Genomic DNA, 16,887 nt, shown 5'->3' with positions numbered 1-16,887 from the left:
ATATATACACAGAAATGTTCAACATACCAATAGACAATTTCCTTTATATCAACCCTTCATTTCAACCCAATAAACATTCATTTTAGGTATCCATCTGTTTATGCGATCTACAATGGCCTTTAAAATAATGTGATATCCAACACAAAATATAAAAGCAATTACAATTATATTCCAAATAGAACTGTTATGACTACAAATATAATATTGACTAGTTACAGATCTATATATATACAATTAAATTGTTGTTAAAATTGAAGCAGACAAATCAATAATTAAAATTTTCACTTGATGATTTGAAATGAATTTTATGAACAAATGTCAATAGTGGAAATTTGAAGTAGTAGGAATGAAATTAAATTGTAAAGTATTTTTATTTTTAATGGTGACAGTTAAGTTGCAAAGAGAGCAAAAGCAAAGACAAAGGCTCCTAATGAGTTGCAAGTAATGTTGGACACTAAGGAAGGAGAAAAGGACTCGTATCAATTGGCTAAACAGAGAGATCGAACTGGAAAGGATGTGCAGCAGGTTGGGGTGATTAAAGATAGAGATATTAATGTACTAATGAATGAAGAGCATATGACAAGAATGGACAAGATTAGAAATGAGTACATCAGAGGGACGGCTCAGGTTGAGCGGTTTGAGACAAAGTCAGAGAGGCTGAGATGGTTTTGACATGTGCTGAGGAGGGACAGTGAACATGGATGGAATTCATGGATGTAATGAAGGAGGACATGCAGAGGGCTGGTGTGACAGAGGAGGATGCTGGGATAGGGTTTGATGGAGGAAGATGATCCACTGTGGCGACCCTTGAAGGGAGCAGCCAGACGAAGAAGGATATGAGGATTTGAAAATATAACAAGTCAAAACTTGACAGAAGTATATGATGAAAGTAGACTATATGTAATTAATTACAGCTACCTACAGCGCACATTTTCTCTATAAGAAGTTATTTGCTGTTTTGACAAGGGAGAAAAAAATAGATATTTTTAATAATTGAATCAACTAGTCAAAATTACACTGCCAATATGGTTGGATTGGATTTTTAAAGGGTCGTCCACACAAGAAGCGATTTGTTTGTCGTGCATCACTTTGCTGCAATTGCTGCTCTCACAGCAACACTGTCCTCTAAACACAAATCAGATTAATCAATTTATAGCTTTATGTAAAATAAATAAATAAATAGAAAACTAAAAGCCAAAGTGTATTAGAATCTTGTCTGCCAACTCATAAACTCTTTTTAGAGTTGAGATATCTTTAAAACATCAGAAATAGAAAGAAATGATCACAAACTGGGAACCAAAAACAGAAAGACACAAACAGCCAAGAAAACAGAATATGCGATGACTGTTTGGCACGTGTGTTTCTTCCTACAGTGTAAAACATTCAAAGAAACAGGAACATTTATATAAATTGAACTTGAAATTTAGGATCTCAAAACCTATATCTCTGTCTTGCTGCTACATTACTGTTCATTTCACTATTTTAATAACTGCCTAAACATTTGGACAGAATATAGCTTATAAATTATAGATTTATCTATAAACTACAGTTAGCTTTGGCAATACTTTGGCAAAACTTTGATGCCCATAAATGAAATGCAAACGAAAGATTAGTGAGACAAAGCACTAATGCTGTGTTAACTTTGACCTGCATCCATAGCGCTGCATTGCTTTACGTGTGACCACACCAGAGCCTCGCTAAAAGAGCAAAAGAAGAGGATCGTGGGGAGAACAGAGGAGTGATGAATATATGGAAATAAGCCAAGGTGTGAGGCAGAAGCACCACTGCAGTAGATGGAGTCACAGAGGAGGTGAGCGTGGAGGGGAGATTAGAGGGCAAGTGGGAGGCTGGTAGTGCAGAGGGAGAGCTTGCAGTTACAGCAGCCCATAATTGTTCTTCATGCCTGGGTCTCCTGCGAGCCACTGCCTGGTCTCTCACCCCTGGAGGCACCAAGATGTGTGAGTGTGTGTGAGGGACAGAGACAGAGTGTGATGTACAATTTGACACCTAGGAACAAGTGAGAGAATGAATTTCACCCTAACCATAATTCATGTGATGATAATTTAATGTGAACATACACCTTTGTGTGTATTTGGGTCTCACAGTACGTGACATGCATGTCGTGTGTGTGTGTGTGTGTGTGTGTGTGTGTGTGTGTGTGTGTGTGTGTGTGTGTGTGTGTGTCTTTTCTTCTTTAAGCTGCATGCATGTGTTAGAAAGAGGCTGTTTATTTATATAGATACACGTGTGTTTCTGTGTGTGTTTCATGTGTTTCTGCATTACTAGGTGAGTTCTGATTTCCATGTGAATGAAAGGTCAAAGGTCATGACTGAGGGACGACAACCACATTTTAAACTGAACACTGCTCCTCGAAAATGTTTAATTCAGCACAACTTACTCGTCCTTTTGAGAGGAACCGCTGACAAAGTAGGAGAGGAAAGGAGGAAAAATGAAGTGAAGCATCAAGCTCTTTTCCAATTTTCTTCTGTTCTCATTCTGATAAACATCCTGTTTGTTTACCGAGAAAATGAAAATCCCAATAAGGCTGCAGACACCCACTGGACAGCAGCTCCATCTCTGCTCTTCATCCTTCATTTACTTTATTTTTTTCCTCTCTATTTGTCCTTAATCATCTTCCCAAGCTTCAATTGTTTTGCAGAAATATGTAAAAATGGTCCTAATGATTTGAGAAAAATAGCTCATAAATATTTAATTTCAACATCTCTAACCAATATTGTCATTGTGATTGAAAAAGTAATTATTTTCTTTAAACCCTGTTGAGTATTCATGGACCACATTTCAAGGTTTTTCCTGGTCTTTAGCTCTGACTATGCATGACACTACAATGATTTCAGTGAGATGCAGTGAGACTAGTAATTTATTTGACTGCAATCTATATGTTTACTATGTAAACGCGTAAATGAAACAACAAACAACAAAACAGATTTAAAAAATTAGAAGGGGAGAGGATTTTTTTAAATAAAATTAGGTAAATTTCAAAAGAAAGCTTGCTGAACTTTTGCTGATAGTATAATAGAAATATGCTCAACATCATATTAGAATTTAATAAAAGTGATGAATAACCCCCACAAAATATATTATCTCATTTTTCAAGGGAGTTATGTATTAATTTATGAATAAGTTAAGTTGATAACAAACTTCTGATCAGTGATGCAAATGACAGTGTAATTAAGCAATGTAACCCAGCTAGAAAAGATTAGCTAATAATAACTGCCAAAGCTGCACCATGGGTCCATTATGGCTCAGTCACACTAGAGTAAAAATGGGACAGCAACCGCCGTGTGACTAGGGAGTTGGAAAAAACAATATGTGGTTGAATTTAACTGATTGCAAGCAGTTACAGCAACCAGCTGTGCAACACCCTCAACCTCTGGGAGGCAACCTGTCTACAAACTGTTGCAGTCTGACTGAGACTGACTGCAGACAGAGAAGGTTTGCAAATAACTGCCGTCTATAAACGCAGACAGACTGCCAACATGTCGCAATCAATCTGAGTCAGTCTGCACTGATGAGCTCAACTTGTCTGCGATGCATCTCTTTGCAATAGGGGACTCGACTCAACTGGTTGTGTTTTGGTTATATTCCTATATAAAAGGAAGGTTACTGAGTGTACTGTATATGTCAGCTTGTAGTTAAATCGCTATCCTGCAGCAACTATGTCATTACTTGTGGAGAAATTTCTGAATTTCTAATCTATGAGGTTTCTGACTGGACTCTGAATTGAAGCAGTTAATGTGAATTTCTGTCTATGCAGATTACAACAGATTTGCTATTTTCACTGATTTTTCAGTTAATTGCTGAATTACCACAAACAGACTGACCCCATGCAATTGTAAATTGATAGGTTGACTCCATCTTATTGTCATTTTATCACCCTCTTGACGCACCAAAGTCACCAAAGCATCCATTTCAAAGGCAACACGATCATGAGTTAATTGCACACGGTTGCAATAATCTTGGTCATACTGCGACCTCTGTGCTAAACGAGCCAAAAGTGTTTTCCAGCTTCCTGGTTTCTTCCCACATTGTGTGGCCCATATCCATGTATGTTAGTAGAAGTCCTGCTCACGCACATTTGACTATAGAATAATTTCACGGTCAGCTCAATGACTGCAAGGTACAAAAGTTCTGAGGCTGCAAAACAAGCCCAAACCACCAACGTGCTTGACAGTTGGAATGAGGTGTTTGTGCTGATATGTTGTGTTTGGTTTTTGTCAAACGTGGGGCTGTGCATTATGACCAAACATCTCCACTTTGGTCTTGTCTGTCCAAAGGACATTATTCCAGAAATCTTGTGGTTTATTCAAAAGCAACTCTGCAGACCTAAGCTGTGCAGCCAGTTCCTTTGAGAGAGAGGTTTTCTTCTAGCAATCCTTCCAAAGAAGCCTCACTCGTTTAGTCTTTTTCTAATTGCGCTGTCATGAACTTTAACATTCTCTGAGAATTGGGTGGTCTGACCTTGGGGTGAATTTGGGGGGATGTCCACTCCTGGGAAGATTGGTGCATGTAGGTGTGTTAACATGATACCACAGACCAGCAAACTTCTACTTCTACTTCTACTTTTATAGCAGTTTTCACACTTACAGATAATCAGGTGTATCTGATTAGCAGCACATGGCTGCTACTTACCCTCTTAATTCCTATAGAAGCATCAAAGGTATACTTAAGATACTCTTTTAAAAGGCTGGGCAAAATGTTTCCCTCCATCTTTCCCCATGTGGTCGTTTGTGGTCATGCAAATCTTCAAACAATATGTAAAAAGTAGCACTATATTTTTTTGTAGTTCTATATTAGGATTATATAGTTTAATCCATCTCTGTTGATTAGACTGTATCTTAAAGGAGAAAGCAACAAACCGAGTGATGCTATTCTCCTTCCATCACTCCCAGCTGTTGCCTTCACTGTAGCAGCTCACTGTTATTGCTCCCAGTCACACAAACACACTCTCCTTTGAAGGACATTGGTCAAATTAATTCAGTCAAAGAGAGTCTACGGCAGTCTGCTTTGATATGATCCTCAGAGAGTGTGTGTCACCACGCACAAGGCGGATGGTGTGTTTGCTGTGTGTGTGTGTGTGTGTGTTTTCTCTGCAGACTCTCTGTGTTGCAGCCTGCCTGCAGTGATAAGCAGCTGATGAAAGCCAGAGAGAGAGAGAAAGTGCATTACCTGAGCCTGCTGTGTGTTGTTGGATGAGGGGAGCGGGTTGGAGACCATTGGTCCAAAGATGTCCAGTTCATCGCTGATTGGTGCAGCACCGCCTGAGCCCTTCCCACCCCCCTCTGGAGCATCTGAGAGGGAGACAGAGATAAAAAGAGATGTGCAGTATCTCCCAAAAATATATGACAGAGTCAAAGACATCGAAGCAAAGAGGCTGAAATCTCTGCAAATTAAAGACACTTGGGACTGGATTTCTAAATGAGGTATATACACAACAATTCTACACACTTGTTTTTAAAATTCCACACATAATATGGGTTTTCTAAAGGAAGAATGTAGGGTGACAATCTACATATACACTGGTTATTTTTAGAGGAAGCCAAGCCTGATCTTATATTAAATGGCCTGCATTATATAACAAAATCACATCTTTTTATAATGAGGACAACACAAGCACAACTGTCAAGTAAAATATTGAATAAAAAGTTTGAAATGCAGCTCAGAATGAACACAAATACATAAACATATACATATTTGTCTTTAATAACACAGAAAGCTGCATTCAAGGACTGCTTTCTGTCTAAAACTGCTGTGTGTTGCCTTTAGCATCGGAGCTTTGAATGAACCACCTTCTGTAATAATAACGTTTTCTCGTGTATCAGCCGGACTCTTTTTTTTATCAGTTCATCCACAAACTATCTACTGTGGGTGACATCATTATCTGGCTGAGACATCTACCTTTGCTGCTTGAAGCATTTGTTGTTTGCATTCACACTTTGCAGTCTGTGACTCTATCAGTAAATACCAGTTCACCTCAAGCAGCAATTTCCGGGCTGAAAACAAAGCCAGCAAGGAAAAGTCAAACACTGCAGTGTGAAAATGCCTGGCTCCAAAAGCGAGGCAGTAGCCATAAATTAGCATCTTAAAATGCCCTGCTTTACAACAAAATTAATCATGGTTGCAGCCTGGAACAAAAACTGGTTGTGGCTTCTTTGCCTTCCATGACAGCTGTATGTCAGTATTTATTAAATTGTATTATTCAACAGTTCCAGACCTTGATGCTACTGCCACCATACAAACCTTCAGTACATGTAGTTTAATTATGGACTCATAGCAAACCAGTATCCATTAATCAATTTCCTAATGGTCTGTGAACAGTTTGTTGATTTTTGTTTATCTCCTTAATCCTTGCCTCTTTTTCCTCTTGAGATTAATACGCAGTTCCTTCTGCTCCTTCAGTCCTACCAACCGTGGCTGAGGTTCTGTTCTCTGCAGAGACCACCGATGCGTGACCTATTGTTCAAGCTCACTACACTTGTTGCTGTCAGTTTTGGTATGTATGAAGTCAGTTGCCATTGCACGTCACACAGGTGCCGCTAGCAAAGTAGCACAGGTGTAGTTCATCACATGGACATGTTCCACTAAGTGCAACAATCAATATCTGTCTAAAAGTTTGGCTGCCAATCAGAGGGCTATTTTCATGTTTTTCTTTCACAACCTGGTTTATCTATTCCAGTAGCTATTTAAACTTTCATAAAATCACTTTATGTATCTCAGGGATGTTTTTTGATGGGTTAGCCTTTTATATATTTTATTCAGGGATCTATGTTATAGTATAACCAGAACATTAATGATGTAGCAGCTCATGATAAATCACGAGTCACACAAAGAAGGATTTAAGCTTTGTTGTCATTGGTTGGGTGCACTGTACTGTACAAACGAAGGAGAATTTAAATCCACTCAGAAGTCTAGGAGGCTTGGAAACAGTTGTATCCAATTCATCTCGAATTACTAATATCTGACCAATACTCTAGGAGGAATAGGGACTGACTCGTGATTGTGGAGGGACAGATGAACAGATGAAGCTCATAAGTCCTTCAGCTGGATGAGTTGAAAACAGTAAATATACAATAACAAATACTGAAAATCTGACTTTGACTCTACTGTACAACTAAAGTCACCAAGGAAAAATTCCAGCTCAGCCAACCTTTTACTGCATTTAAAGCTACTTTTGCCACAGCAGGTGCTCCACATGTTTGATTTGGCAGAGTTTTATACTGGATGCCCTTCCTGATGCTACACTCAGTGCAATGATGCTGAGAATAGAAATAGAAACCTCTCAGGCACTCGCACACATTTCCAAAGCTCCCCACACAGCTCATTTTACAATTATCATCCTATTTAATTTGAACATGCTCACAACGACTTTGATGACTGCACTCCTTCGGTAGCTAGCTCAGTTGTGAAAATGCCCTTGGAGTAATACAGGCTAATTAATTGGCTGTAAAATATTTTTTCACCTTGTGTCACAGAGCTGGTTTAGATTTGTGTGATTTTATCAATGTTTAGTTGAATTAAAGAGTACAAATTAATGTTCAAATACAGACGCTGAAGATGTTTCTCTACATTCTGTGCATAAACCAATGACTGAATTGATTGTATCTAGACAACCTACTGTACAAACAAAACACAACATTTTGAGCTTCAGACGTGTAATTTTCTGTCTTCTGGTGAAACTTTAACACCAATTTGTAACTTTTAAGCATCAATTTATGTTGGAAATATTTATTTTATGGACAAACAAAGTGAAGCATTATATAATAGTAAGGATTTTATTTTAACATATTTGCATTCCTGCATTTTTTAAAATATATTTTCTTTTACTGTATATTCTCAAATGATACACCCCCTGAACTTCACTGTGATTGAGCGTGATTGCTGCTCATGTTCAAAACTTTCTGCACAATAAAATCATATCAAACATATCCTTTTTTGTAGTTACTACATCATCTCAACTTTCTCAAAAAGAGCAGGCAACACAGATCAGTCATTATTAAAATGTAGCTCTCTCTCCCACAGTGTGCCCTTTGTCCTGGGTCTCTCCCTGAGCCTGGCTCTAACAGAGGTTTCTTCCTATTAAACAAGAGTTTTCCTTCCCACTGTTGCCAAGGGCTTGCTCAAAAAACAAAACATACAAACAAAAAAAACCCCCAATGGCTCACAGTTTACTGAGTGGAGTGCAGATTCTCGATCTACACCTCCTTCCTTATGGCTCCTCCATGGCTCCAAGCCCACCTGCACCTGTATGTAGTGTGGCAGTGCATGTGCTCTCATTATTCAAGAGGTCTTGTCTCCGCTTGTCTCTAACTTTGGTGGTACAAGATGCAAAAAAAAAAAAAAAAAGAAAAACACACAAAAAAAACATAGCTTAGCAAGCTGCCAGAAGCCAGATGGATGACAGCTGTGGTGAGCATTCTGTTCCTGAAAGCCAAGAACATAATGTAATCATTTCTAAATATGAATCCTCCCCTTTCAATGCACAGAAAATCCATCACTCACCATTTTTTCAGTCAGAAACTGCAGCCTGATGGCCTTACTGGATTCAAGTCAAACACGACTTTCAAAGCCATAAAGAACATCCAGCACGACTGTGTTTCAAACCCTGACGTCAAACATTTGACAAATTCATCTAAAGAGCGTGCTGATATGAAAACTAAAGCAACAACCTTGCTGCAGCTTTTTTTTTTTTTTAAAGTAGTGCAATCACGATGAGCACTTCAGTGAGCCAGTGTGTGAACAAAGGGGTTTTTTTAGTACCTTTTTTTCATACTTCCACTGTATTCATACAAAATACATTGTTCCTGGTTGTATTCAATCAGCCATATTTTTCGTACAGGACAGCTTCCAAAAATAAGCAAAGGACAGTTTCCTCCCACAGTTCAAAGACATGTACTTATTAGGGTTAGGTTAACTGGTGATTCTAAATTGCCCGTAGGTGTGAATGGTTGTCTGTCTTTCTGTGTTGGCCCTGTGACAGGCTGGTGACCTGTACAGGGTCTACCCTGACCCTCGCCCTATGTCAGCTGGGATAGGCTCCAGCCCCCCCGCGACCCTGACCAGGATAAGCAAAAGAGAATGGATGGACAGTTGGATGGACAGAGTGAGCAGTTCCCATGGAGCTGGAGAAAACCCCAGCAGTACACAATGTACCGCTGTCATTAACGAGACAAGACAGAGAGAGAGAGAGATGGTGATAGATAGAAAAGAGGGAGAAAGAGAAAAAAGGGAGTCAACTGGCTGTGTGTGAGAGTGAGCTTGCAGCGGAGGTCATTTATATAACCACAGTGATGAGACATCTATAATTTAGCCCTTTTAAAGTCTGAGCTCTTTTAACCAGACAGCAGGGTACAAGGAAAACCATTTACTGTGAGAAGGCCAGAAAGATGGGCTCGACATCCTTTTCAAGGCATTTATTAAACTTCACTTTTAAATAATTGCTTTGTGACGTTCTTCCATCCTAATATTTAAGCTATAGATTTTGCTCTTTATGCATTTTTTAATCCCTGCATGTCATTTATGAGCCTTGCTTTTGTTTTCATTGTTAAATTACTTCTAAGTTACTTAAAATTTTTTTTTTTTTGCATAAAGACATGCAAATAACATCTATCATAATTATGATAACTGCTTTAGAGGCTGACAAGAGTGACAGGTACAAGTCACACACTGAAACAGAGGGGAGGAAAAATAAGATGTGAAATGCATCAGTTACCAGTCTGATCCCACCCCTCTATTAGCAAAAATTCATTCAGCCATTGCCATGGAAATGAGCTGCAGGGAGAATAGGGCCCATCATCCTCATCATCACTGCCATGTCAGGCACTGTGCCCGCCATCCCTTATTATGGGATGGAGCCGCTTCTTGAGAGCACTCTCAACTTCACCATAGAAACAGACATAGAAACAGTTTATGCAGGGGGTGTGTTTTATAATCACTCGGGACCCCCTTTGCTCTCTCTCTCTCTCTCTCACACACACACACACACACACACATACAGGCAACAGTCTCATTCAGCATGGGAGTGCTGTCACATTAAGGTCACCGCCGCATGAGGTAAAATATCTGACCTGATTAAGCGCCGAATTGATTTTTAATGCAATAACGTGAAGAGACAGGCAAATTTATGACACAGTGCTCTCGTTGGTCAAAAAGCTGCTTCAGGTCTTTTTTTTTTTTTCATCTCAGTTGTTATATTCACTAACATGTTGATACAGCCATGAAGCCAGAGATATGCAAATTCAACCCACTTTTTTCCTCCAAACACAAGTCCCAACTAGGGCATGAAATTAAGTTTTCTCATTCCCCTTTGAGTGACTCTGGGAGTCCAAAAAAAGAGAGCAGAAGCCCGGCTGGTGACCACAGCCATTAGCTAGTGTTAGAAGGAGTCATTACAGAGAAGGAAGAATGGAAAATGGACGCAGAATAACTGGCTGATATTGCAATGTGTTTGTTAGGAGATAAAGGAAGAGAGAAACCACCTCTTCCCTCATGTCAAAAGGTGAAGAGAAAATAGTTATTACATGCTGATGCTGATGCAAAGAATATTCATGAATTTTTGAAAGGCTGTGCTGCAGAAAAACAACCTGCATTCCACTTTTTGGAAAGTTAAATGATGATGTCAGAGGACCGAGAGAAAGCTGATTCATCCTCATTTTTCACTTCCTATAGTTGTTCTGTTGCAGAGAAACAGCAAATGCTTCTAGATTACAGGAGTGATTTTGGCTTTCCTCTTTTTTCAATCACATTTAAGTACTGTGCAAAAGTCTTGAGCCACCCTTCTTTATATTTTGCTTTTAGTGGCTTTCTTGTCATTTCTTTTTTAAAGTTACTTTTTGAGCAATAGTTCTCATTTTCAATCCAGTCCTCGTACCAGACCATTCTGAGAGCAATGTTTTTTTGTTTCTTAAGCAACTTAACACTGACCTATGATATACTATTACAATGGAGGATGCTCATGTTTAGGGTTAGGGTTAGTTTAAGAAAATGAAGTCAGTGTAGCCAAGCAATTGATGCTCCAGATGCAGACTGCTCGAAACATTCATTTCAGACAATCTTTTTGGAACGCTGTACATTGGGAATGTAATGGTCCTGGGCGGGTGGCCCAGTGTTTTGAGTTTCTTTTGTGTAGCTTTCTTTTATTGTACTTTTCAGGTTGTTTCTTAGTGTTTCTTCTGGTTTCTCTGTTTGTTGTTTGAGTGTGCGGTTTGGTTTCCCTTGTGGTTTCATTGTCAAGGCTGGGTGCTGGCAAGGCAGGGAGGACCCCAGTAGGACACGGTGAGAGCAGGGTTAGAGAGAAGATTTTTTGATAATATTTTCAATAAATACAAAACAGCTAACTCGAAAACTAGAAGACAAAACACACAGACAAAAAACTGACGAGGACCCGAACACCAAACTAAACAACACTGAGACTTAAATACACAGATGGAACGAGGGGGAGTGGAAAACAGCTGAGCACAACAGGTGAAATGAATAAGACTAATAACACAGGAAGTAAAACATAACATAAAACACAGGGAACACTGGACTACCAAAATAAAGCAGGAAGAACTAAACATAACAGACGCAGACCTAACACAGAAAACTTGACAAAGGCAACATCACACAATGAAACCACAAGGGAAACCAAACTGCACACTCAAACAACAAACAGAGAAACCAAAAGAAACACTAAGAAACAACCTGAAAAGTACAATAAAAGAAATCTACACAAAAGAAACTCAAAACACTGGGCCACCAGTCGTTAAAGGGGCCACATTTCCAACTACATATATCTAATCTTGGGCTTTTGTAGAATAGATCAGCATGCTTCAGTTTAAAATAATTGTTATTTATTTTAAAATGACCTTTGGTGCAACCTTTTAGTCCATTCTCTGAAACAAGCCAGTGCTGTGAGCCTGGAATGATCATATTAGAGCGATCTCCCCTTAATGACATCATACAGAAAAAAATGACTGAAAAAGAGTGTTTAGAATCTGAAGTCTGACCTTTTGGCTCACAGGGATTACTTGTACATATGGTGAGGTCAGTATTTGAAACTTTATGAAAGGCAACCAACCAGAAGGTGACATAAAGGGGGAGGAGTTAAACTGAGGGGCCGCACAAAGACCCTGTATATGACAAAAGAGGATTATTTTTGGTGCATGAATCACACAAATCTACTACATTAGAGCATAAATAAAAACACGGAGCTGTAAAGGAGCAAAATTTCAATGTTATATTTGGGGAAAAAAACAGAAAAATAGGAGGAACTACTGGTTAGTTTCTGGGCTGCAGGGCTTACACAGCGCTGCAATAAATTCTGCTTCCACAAAGATCTACATTTTCACATTTTGCTGTCAAAAAGGTGATCATCCTACTTTATTATTGAGGTCATAGCTGATGCCCAGGCGTGACAACTCTGTGATAGGCCCTAGGGCAGAGTTTTTTTGGGTCTTACCACCACATAACCGAGCAAACACAGCATCTCACATTCTCCATCCCCCTCCCACTCTCATCAGCTTACTCACACAGGCGCACACACACACGCACATGCGCGCGCACGCACAAACACAGTGTGTGTATAGCAATAATCAATAGCATAATTCTAGCTTTTGATTAGTACCACGGACAACAACCGCAGTCAGAGGTAGAGGGAACGGATTGTCTTCAACTGCAACAAAACAGATTTAGCCTCGCTAAAATAACATAAAGACACTTGTGATGTCTCAAAGCTCTGAACATACTAGAGAAGCCCATTAACCACGGGTCCTCACAGACCGACTGGATGGGTCACCGTATAACAAGCACACTCATTTATAGAATGAGGACCAGCTTTTAGATGTATCACACAAATATTACAGTATGAGTGCATATTTTCAACATTTAAGTGGTAAGTGGCACTCAGCAGAGCGCACACCTCAGCTACCCCATGTTTTCTATGTGTTGATACTACACTGCAATAGATACCACCGAATCATATCACAAAGACTAGAGCTGTAACATATGATTTTAGATTTTTATTTTAATGGGGTCTACATAAACAGATGATGGCATATGTAGTCTGGATATATTTTATGCTTACAGTATGCACCCTAAAATTGTCCTCTTAAAAAAACTAAATGAAAAAAGAAAAACAAACATTTGCTGAGATACTGTATAATCTATATAATAACAGTACGTGTGTGTTTGTGTGATTTTTGTGTAGGGTTTGTAGTTCACTTTGCATTATTGTATTTTAATTTAAAATAGAAAAAAAAAAGAATTATCAACAGTAACTCTTTATACCTGAGTATGGGCGAGAGGCAGGGTACACCCTGTACAGGTCACCAACTCAGGAAGTCCAAGTAATAAATTTCCCAGCATGCCCCTGCACAATCAAAACCTTTCTGAGAAGTTTTGATGGAAAAAGTTTTGATGGCTATTTGAGTGAGTGGTCTAAAATAACTGAATAAATATTTGCTGAGCTAACATTCACTTCATAAGGAAAATGTATGCTGCGTATCTTTGGATCACAAGATGATTTAAACATATAGTGGAACTTTTATAATGTGTCCACTTTACCTTAACACTGAATATGAGCATCCAGTGCAGGAGGGGCCCCTTTGAAGCCTTTTTGCCTGGACCCCTCCTACTTTCAGAGCCCCTGTGGTGTTGCCACAGCTGCCCAATCAGATGCTTGAGCTGATGGTGGTGGTGTACTGGACTGTTAAGAATTCTGTTCACCCCACTGGAATACATGAGGAGAACACATTTACCAAGCCCTTCGTTATACATACTAATCTGTCAAACCGCCTCAGTCCTTGGGCTCATCGATTCCATAAGATGTTTGAAGCTTCCCACTGAAATTCTGCTCCTTGTTCACATCAGTATAAATTTGCCAGTTCAACATTTACTGTATGCTGTGAATGCCCTGTTCTACCCCATCTCAAAGGTGGGTTACTGGATTCAGATCTGGTTAGTGGTGAGGCTGTTGAGGTCCACTGTGACAGTGGACATATCATCCAACACATCATAATGGAACATATCTCCCCTTAATACCAATCATCAAACCACAACCGATTGGTATTAAGGGGAGAAGGAGGAACCATTCCTCACACCATTAAACCACCGCCTCCAGACCAGAGTGTTGACATGAGGCAGGCAGGTCGATGGATTCATGCTGCTGATTCCACATTCTGAACCTATCGTCTGCAGCCTCAGCGAAAATAGAAATTCATCAGACCAGGCTATATTTTTCCCAGTTAGCCTAAGCCCACTGCAGCCTCAGATATATTCCCAGAAGTGGAATCCATTGTAGTCTTCTGCTGGTGTAACCCATCCGCCTTAAGGCTGAACATGTTGTGCATTATGAGAAGGTTTTCTGCTGAGCACAGTAGTAAAGATAGTTATCTGAGTTAGCATAGCCTTTCTGTCAACTCCAACCAGTCTGGGTGCTCTCCTCTGACCTCTCACTGCGCCGTTCTGAGTAAACTATAGTCTGTGATCAGCAGCTTCATAAATACTTGAACCCATCTGGCAACAACAAAGCACAAGGACAGTCACTAAGATGCAGTGTTCCCGCCCATGTGTTGTCACAACATGGTTGGTTGATCAGTTGATTGCAGGTAGGCAGGTGTTTATAAGTATGTATACACATATCTACCAATGAAAGATGTGAAGAAAAACAAATACAGTCATGGTGCCTAGCCAGACTGCGAACACTGCAGCTGAAACAGAGTTTATTCTCTCAACACCAGAGTCAATTCAGCCTGTCAGAACCATTACAGCAGAGCGCTGAGGTAAAAGTGAGAAAACCATAAAAGAAATGGAAAACAACAACAAAAAACCCCCAGAAACCAACAGAGAGGGGTGCTCTATCAACTAAAGTTTCTTAAACTATTTCATTGTCTTTTGGAGAGATCTATTTTTGGCAAGATTGATCATCCCTGTGACAACAACAATGCCTAAAGGAAATATACAACTTTACAACTCTACTACACCGATTAATCACCTAACGCCTAAATCAGTGTTGTTATTGACACCCGTGTCCATAAAGTGATTATTCAGTTGCTCACATTTGCTCAACTCCATTGGCCAAAACAGTAATAAGACAAAACAAGATCTATCATCAGATACATGCTGCGTATCCCGCAAACATGTTGGGTATTACTGTAGAATGGAAATGTTATACTGAACATCTTTGTTTTGTGCCATTACATGATGCAGATAATTTTGTAACTGTGTCTATAAACACTGGTGCCTGAACTACTCTATCCCACCACTCCTTCTTCAGCTGAGATAAAACCACACCCCAATATTACTAAAGTCATAAAAGCCACTGAAGCCAGTCTAACAAAATTCTCAAGTCACATTTGTTGGTATCGCTGTTCTTATGTGGAGTTTGTGTTAGAGTCTGTGTTCTGCTGGGGGTCAATCCTTTGTTGATATTAATGATTAGTGGAGTCCATTTCTAAGTTACCGTTCACTAGTTTTGCTCATTGTTGATGTTAGGAGTAGAAAAGAGGCACTGAGGTAAGCATCACATCCTTTGGATTTTTGCAGAAAATATGACAAAAAAGAAAGACGATTCATAAGAATAACACTCCTTTAACTCTAATGTAGTTTATATGTTAAACAGCATCAAACTGAACTTACAAAAACACACACAGAAGCCAAAGGAGAACGAGGTTCTTCGAAGGTAGTAGAGTAACGTAACCGGAGACATGGAGGGATGGATGGGGAGGGGTGGGGGGGAGGGAGGCATACAGCCACGTGTCTGACTTATTGATTATGTGTGAAATCTCATCCACTCTACATGGCTGTAAGGTGTGCAGCATTAGTTATTTATAGCAAGGTGGTGACTCTCACGTTTCCACACTGCCGTCGGGAATTTTTGATCAATGCCATTTTCACTGGCATTTTTTCAGGCAGCACAGCTTGCCCTCTGCTCAGCCCGACATAATATAGTCCAAGATCGGGGAAACAGGGTGATTGCACATTACAAATTTATGGTGAAAACCCTGAAGCAACCCTGGTTGCTTCTTCTGCCTTGTTGCTGTTCAGGATTAAGGTCAATAAGCATGGAGCAGAAAGTCTGGTGGTTAGTGGGCCAAGACGCACACTGTGTACCCAAAATGTCACAGGTTTGAATCCAGCTTGTGACCTTTTTGAATGTCATATCCTCTGTGCATTCAATCTTTCTGGCTATTGTGCTGCTGTTTTTGTCAACAAAGCACACATGCCATTAAAATGCTTTCAAGCTGGATATACACAACACCTCAACTGGCAAATTAGATCAGATATAAGAGGCTCTGATGTAGGTTAGGGGATTTGGGGGTGTTTGTATTAGGTTCTGGGTGATTTGCCCAGTGGAAGCTGGACGGGGCAACTGGAGTGAATTAAAGGGCGCCAAATCCCATGTTGTAATATACAGCCATAATAGATGTAGAGTCTAGTCTGATGTCTGGATTTTGCTTGGCAGTTTTACTCACATGCTTTGGCATTGAGCATTTGGGTCGAGAAACAGTGTCAAGCAAAAAAATGCCAACATAGCAAACAGGTCGCAGTAAAAGTAACAAAAATGAACTAAATAAAGTAAAATTTTGAGCTTTTGAGAGGGGAATACTGGACTTTTATGACAGCTATAACACCTTAAATGCAGACTTTTACTTTGAACAGTATTTTAGGTTGATATGTAAGAACACAAGATCTCATATATAAACAAGTGGTTTCCACCAGTTTCGGGATAGTGACCCTCCTATAAAAAGCCTATTTCTTTCCCCGGGATACTTTAAAATTGGAACTATATTCTCATACTATTCTCAGCCCCATATTTTTCTTACCCTACACAGGGCATCGGTGCAGCCCCTCATTTTATCTGCCAAAACAAGCAGTTTTAGCTCTTCTCCTATT

General features: G+C 39.6%; 1 protein-coding gene across 5 annotated transcripts in view; it reads right to left on the bottom strand.

Annotated features, from left to right (window-relative positions):
* Positions 1 to 16,887, bottom strand: part of LOC115793025 (stromal membrane-associated protein 1-like) — a 172,798-nt gene that overhangs the window by 26,686 nt on the left and 129,225 nt on the right. For all 5 annotated transcript variants that reach the window (XM_030747730.1, XM_030747729.1, XM_030747728.1 and 2 more), the window contains exon 8: positions 5,188 to 5,309. In XM_030747730.1, coding sequence (XP_030603590.1) covers positions 5,188 to 5,309 — 122 coding nt within the window. The remainder of the gene's footprint in view (positions 1 to 5,187; positions 5,310 to 16,887) is intronic.

The sequence above is a fragment of the Archocentrus centrarchus genome, chromosome 15, assembly GCF_007364275.1.
Source record: "Archocentrus centrarchus isolate MPI-CPG fArcCen1 chromosome 15, fArcCen1, whole genome shotgun sequence".
Classification (NCBI taxonomy): Eukaryota; Metazoa; Chordata; class Actinopteri; order Cichliformes; family Cichlidae; genus Archocentrus; species Archocentrus centrarchus.
This window is presented reverse-complemented; position numbering and strand designations above follow the sequence as displayed.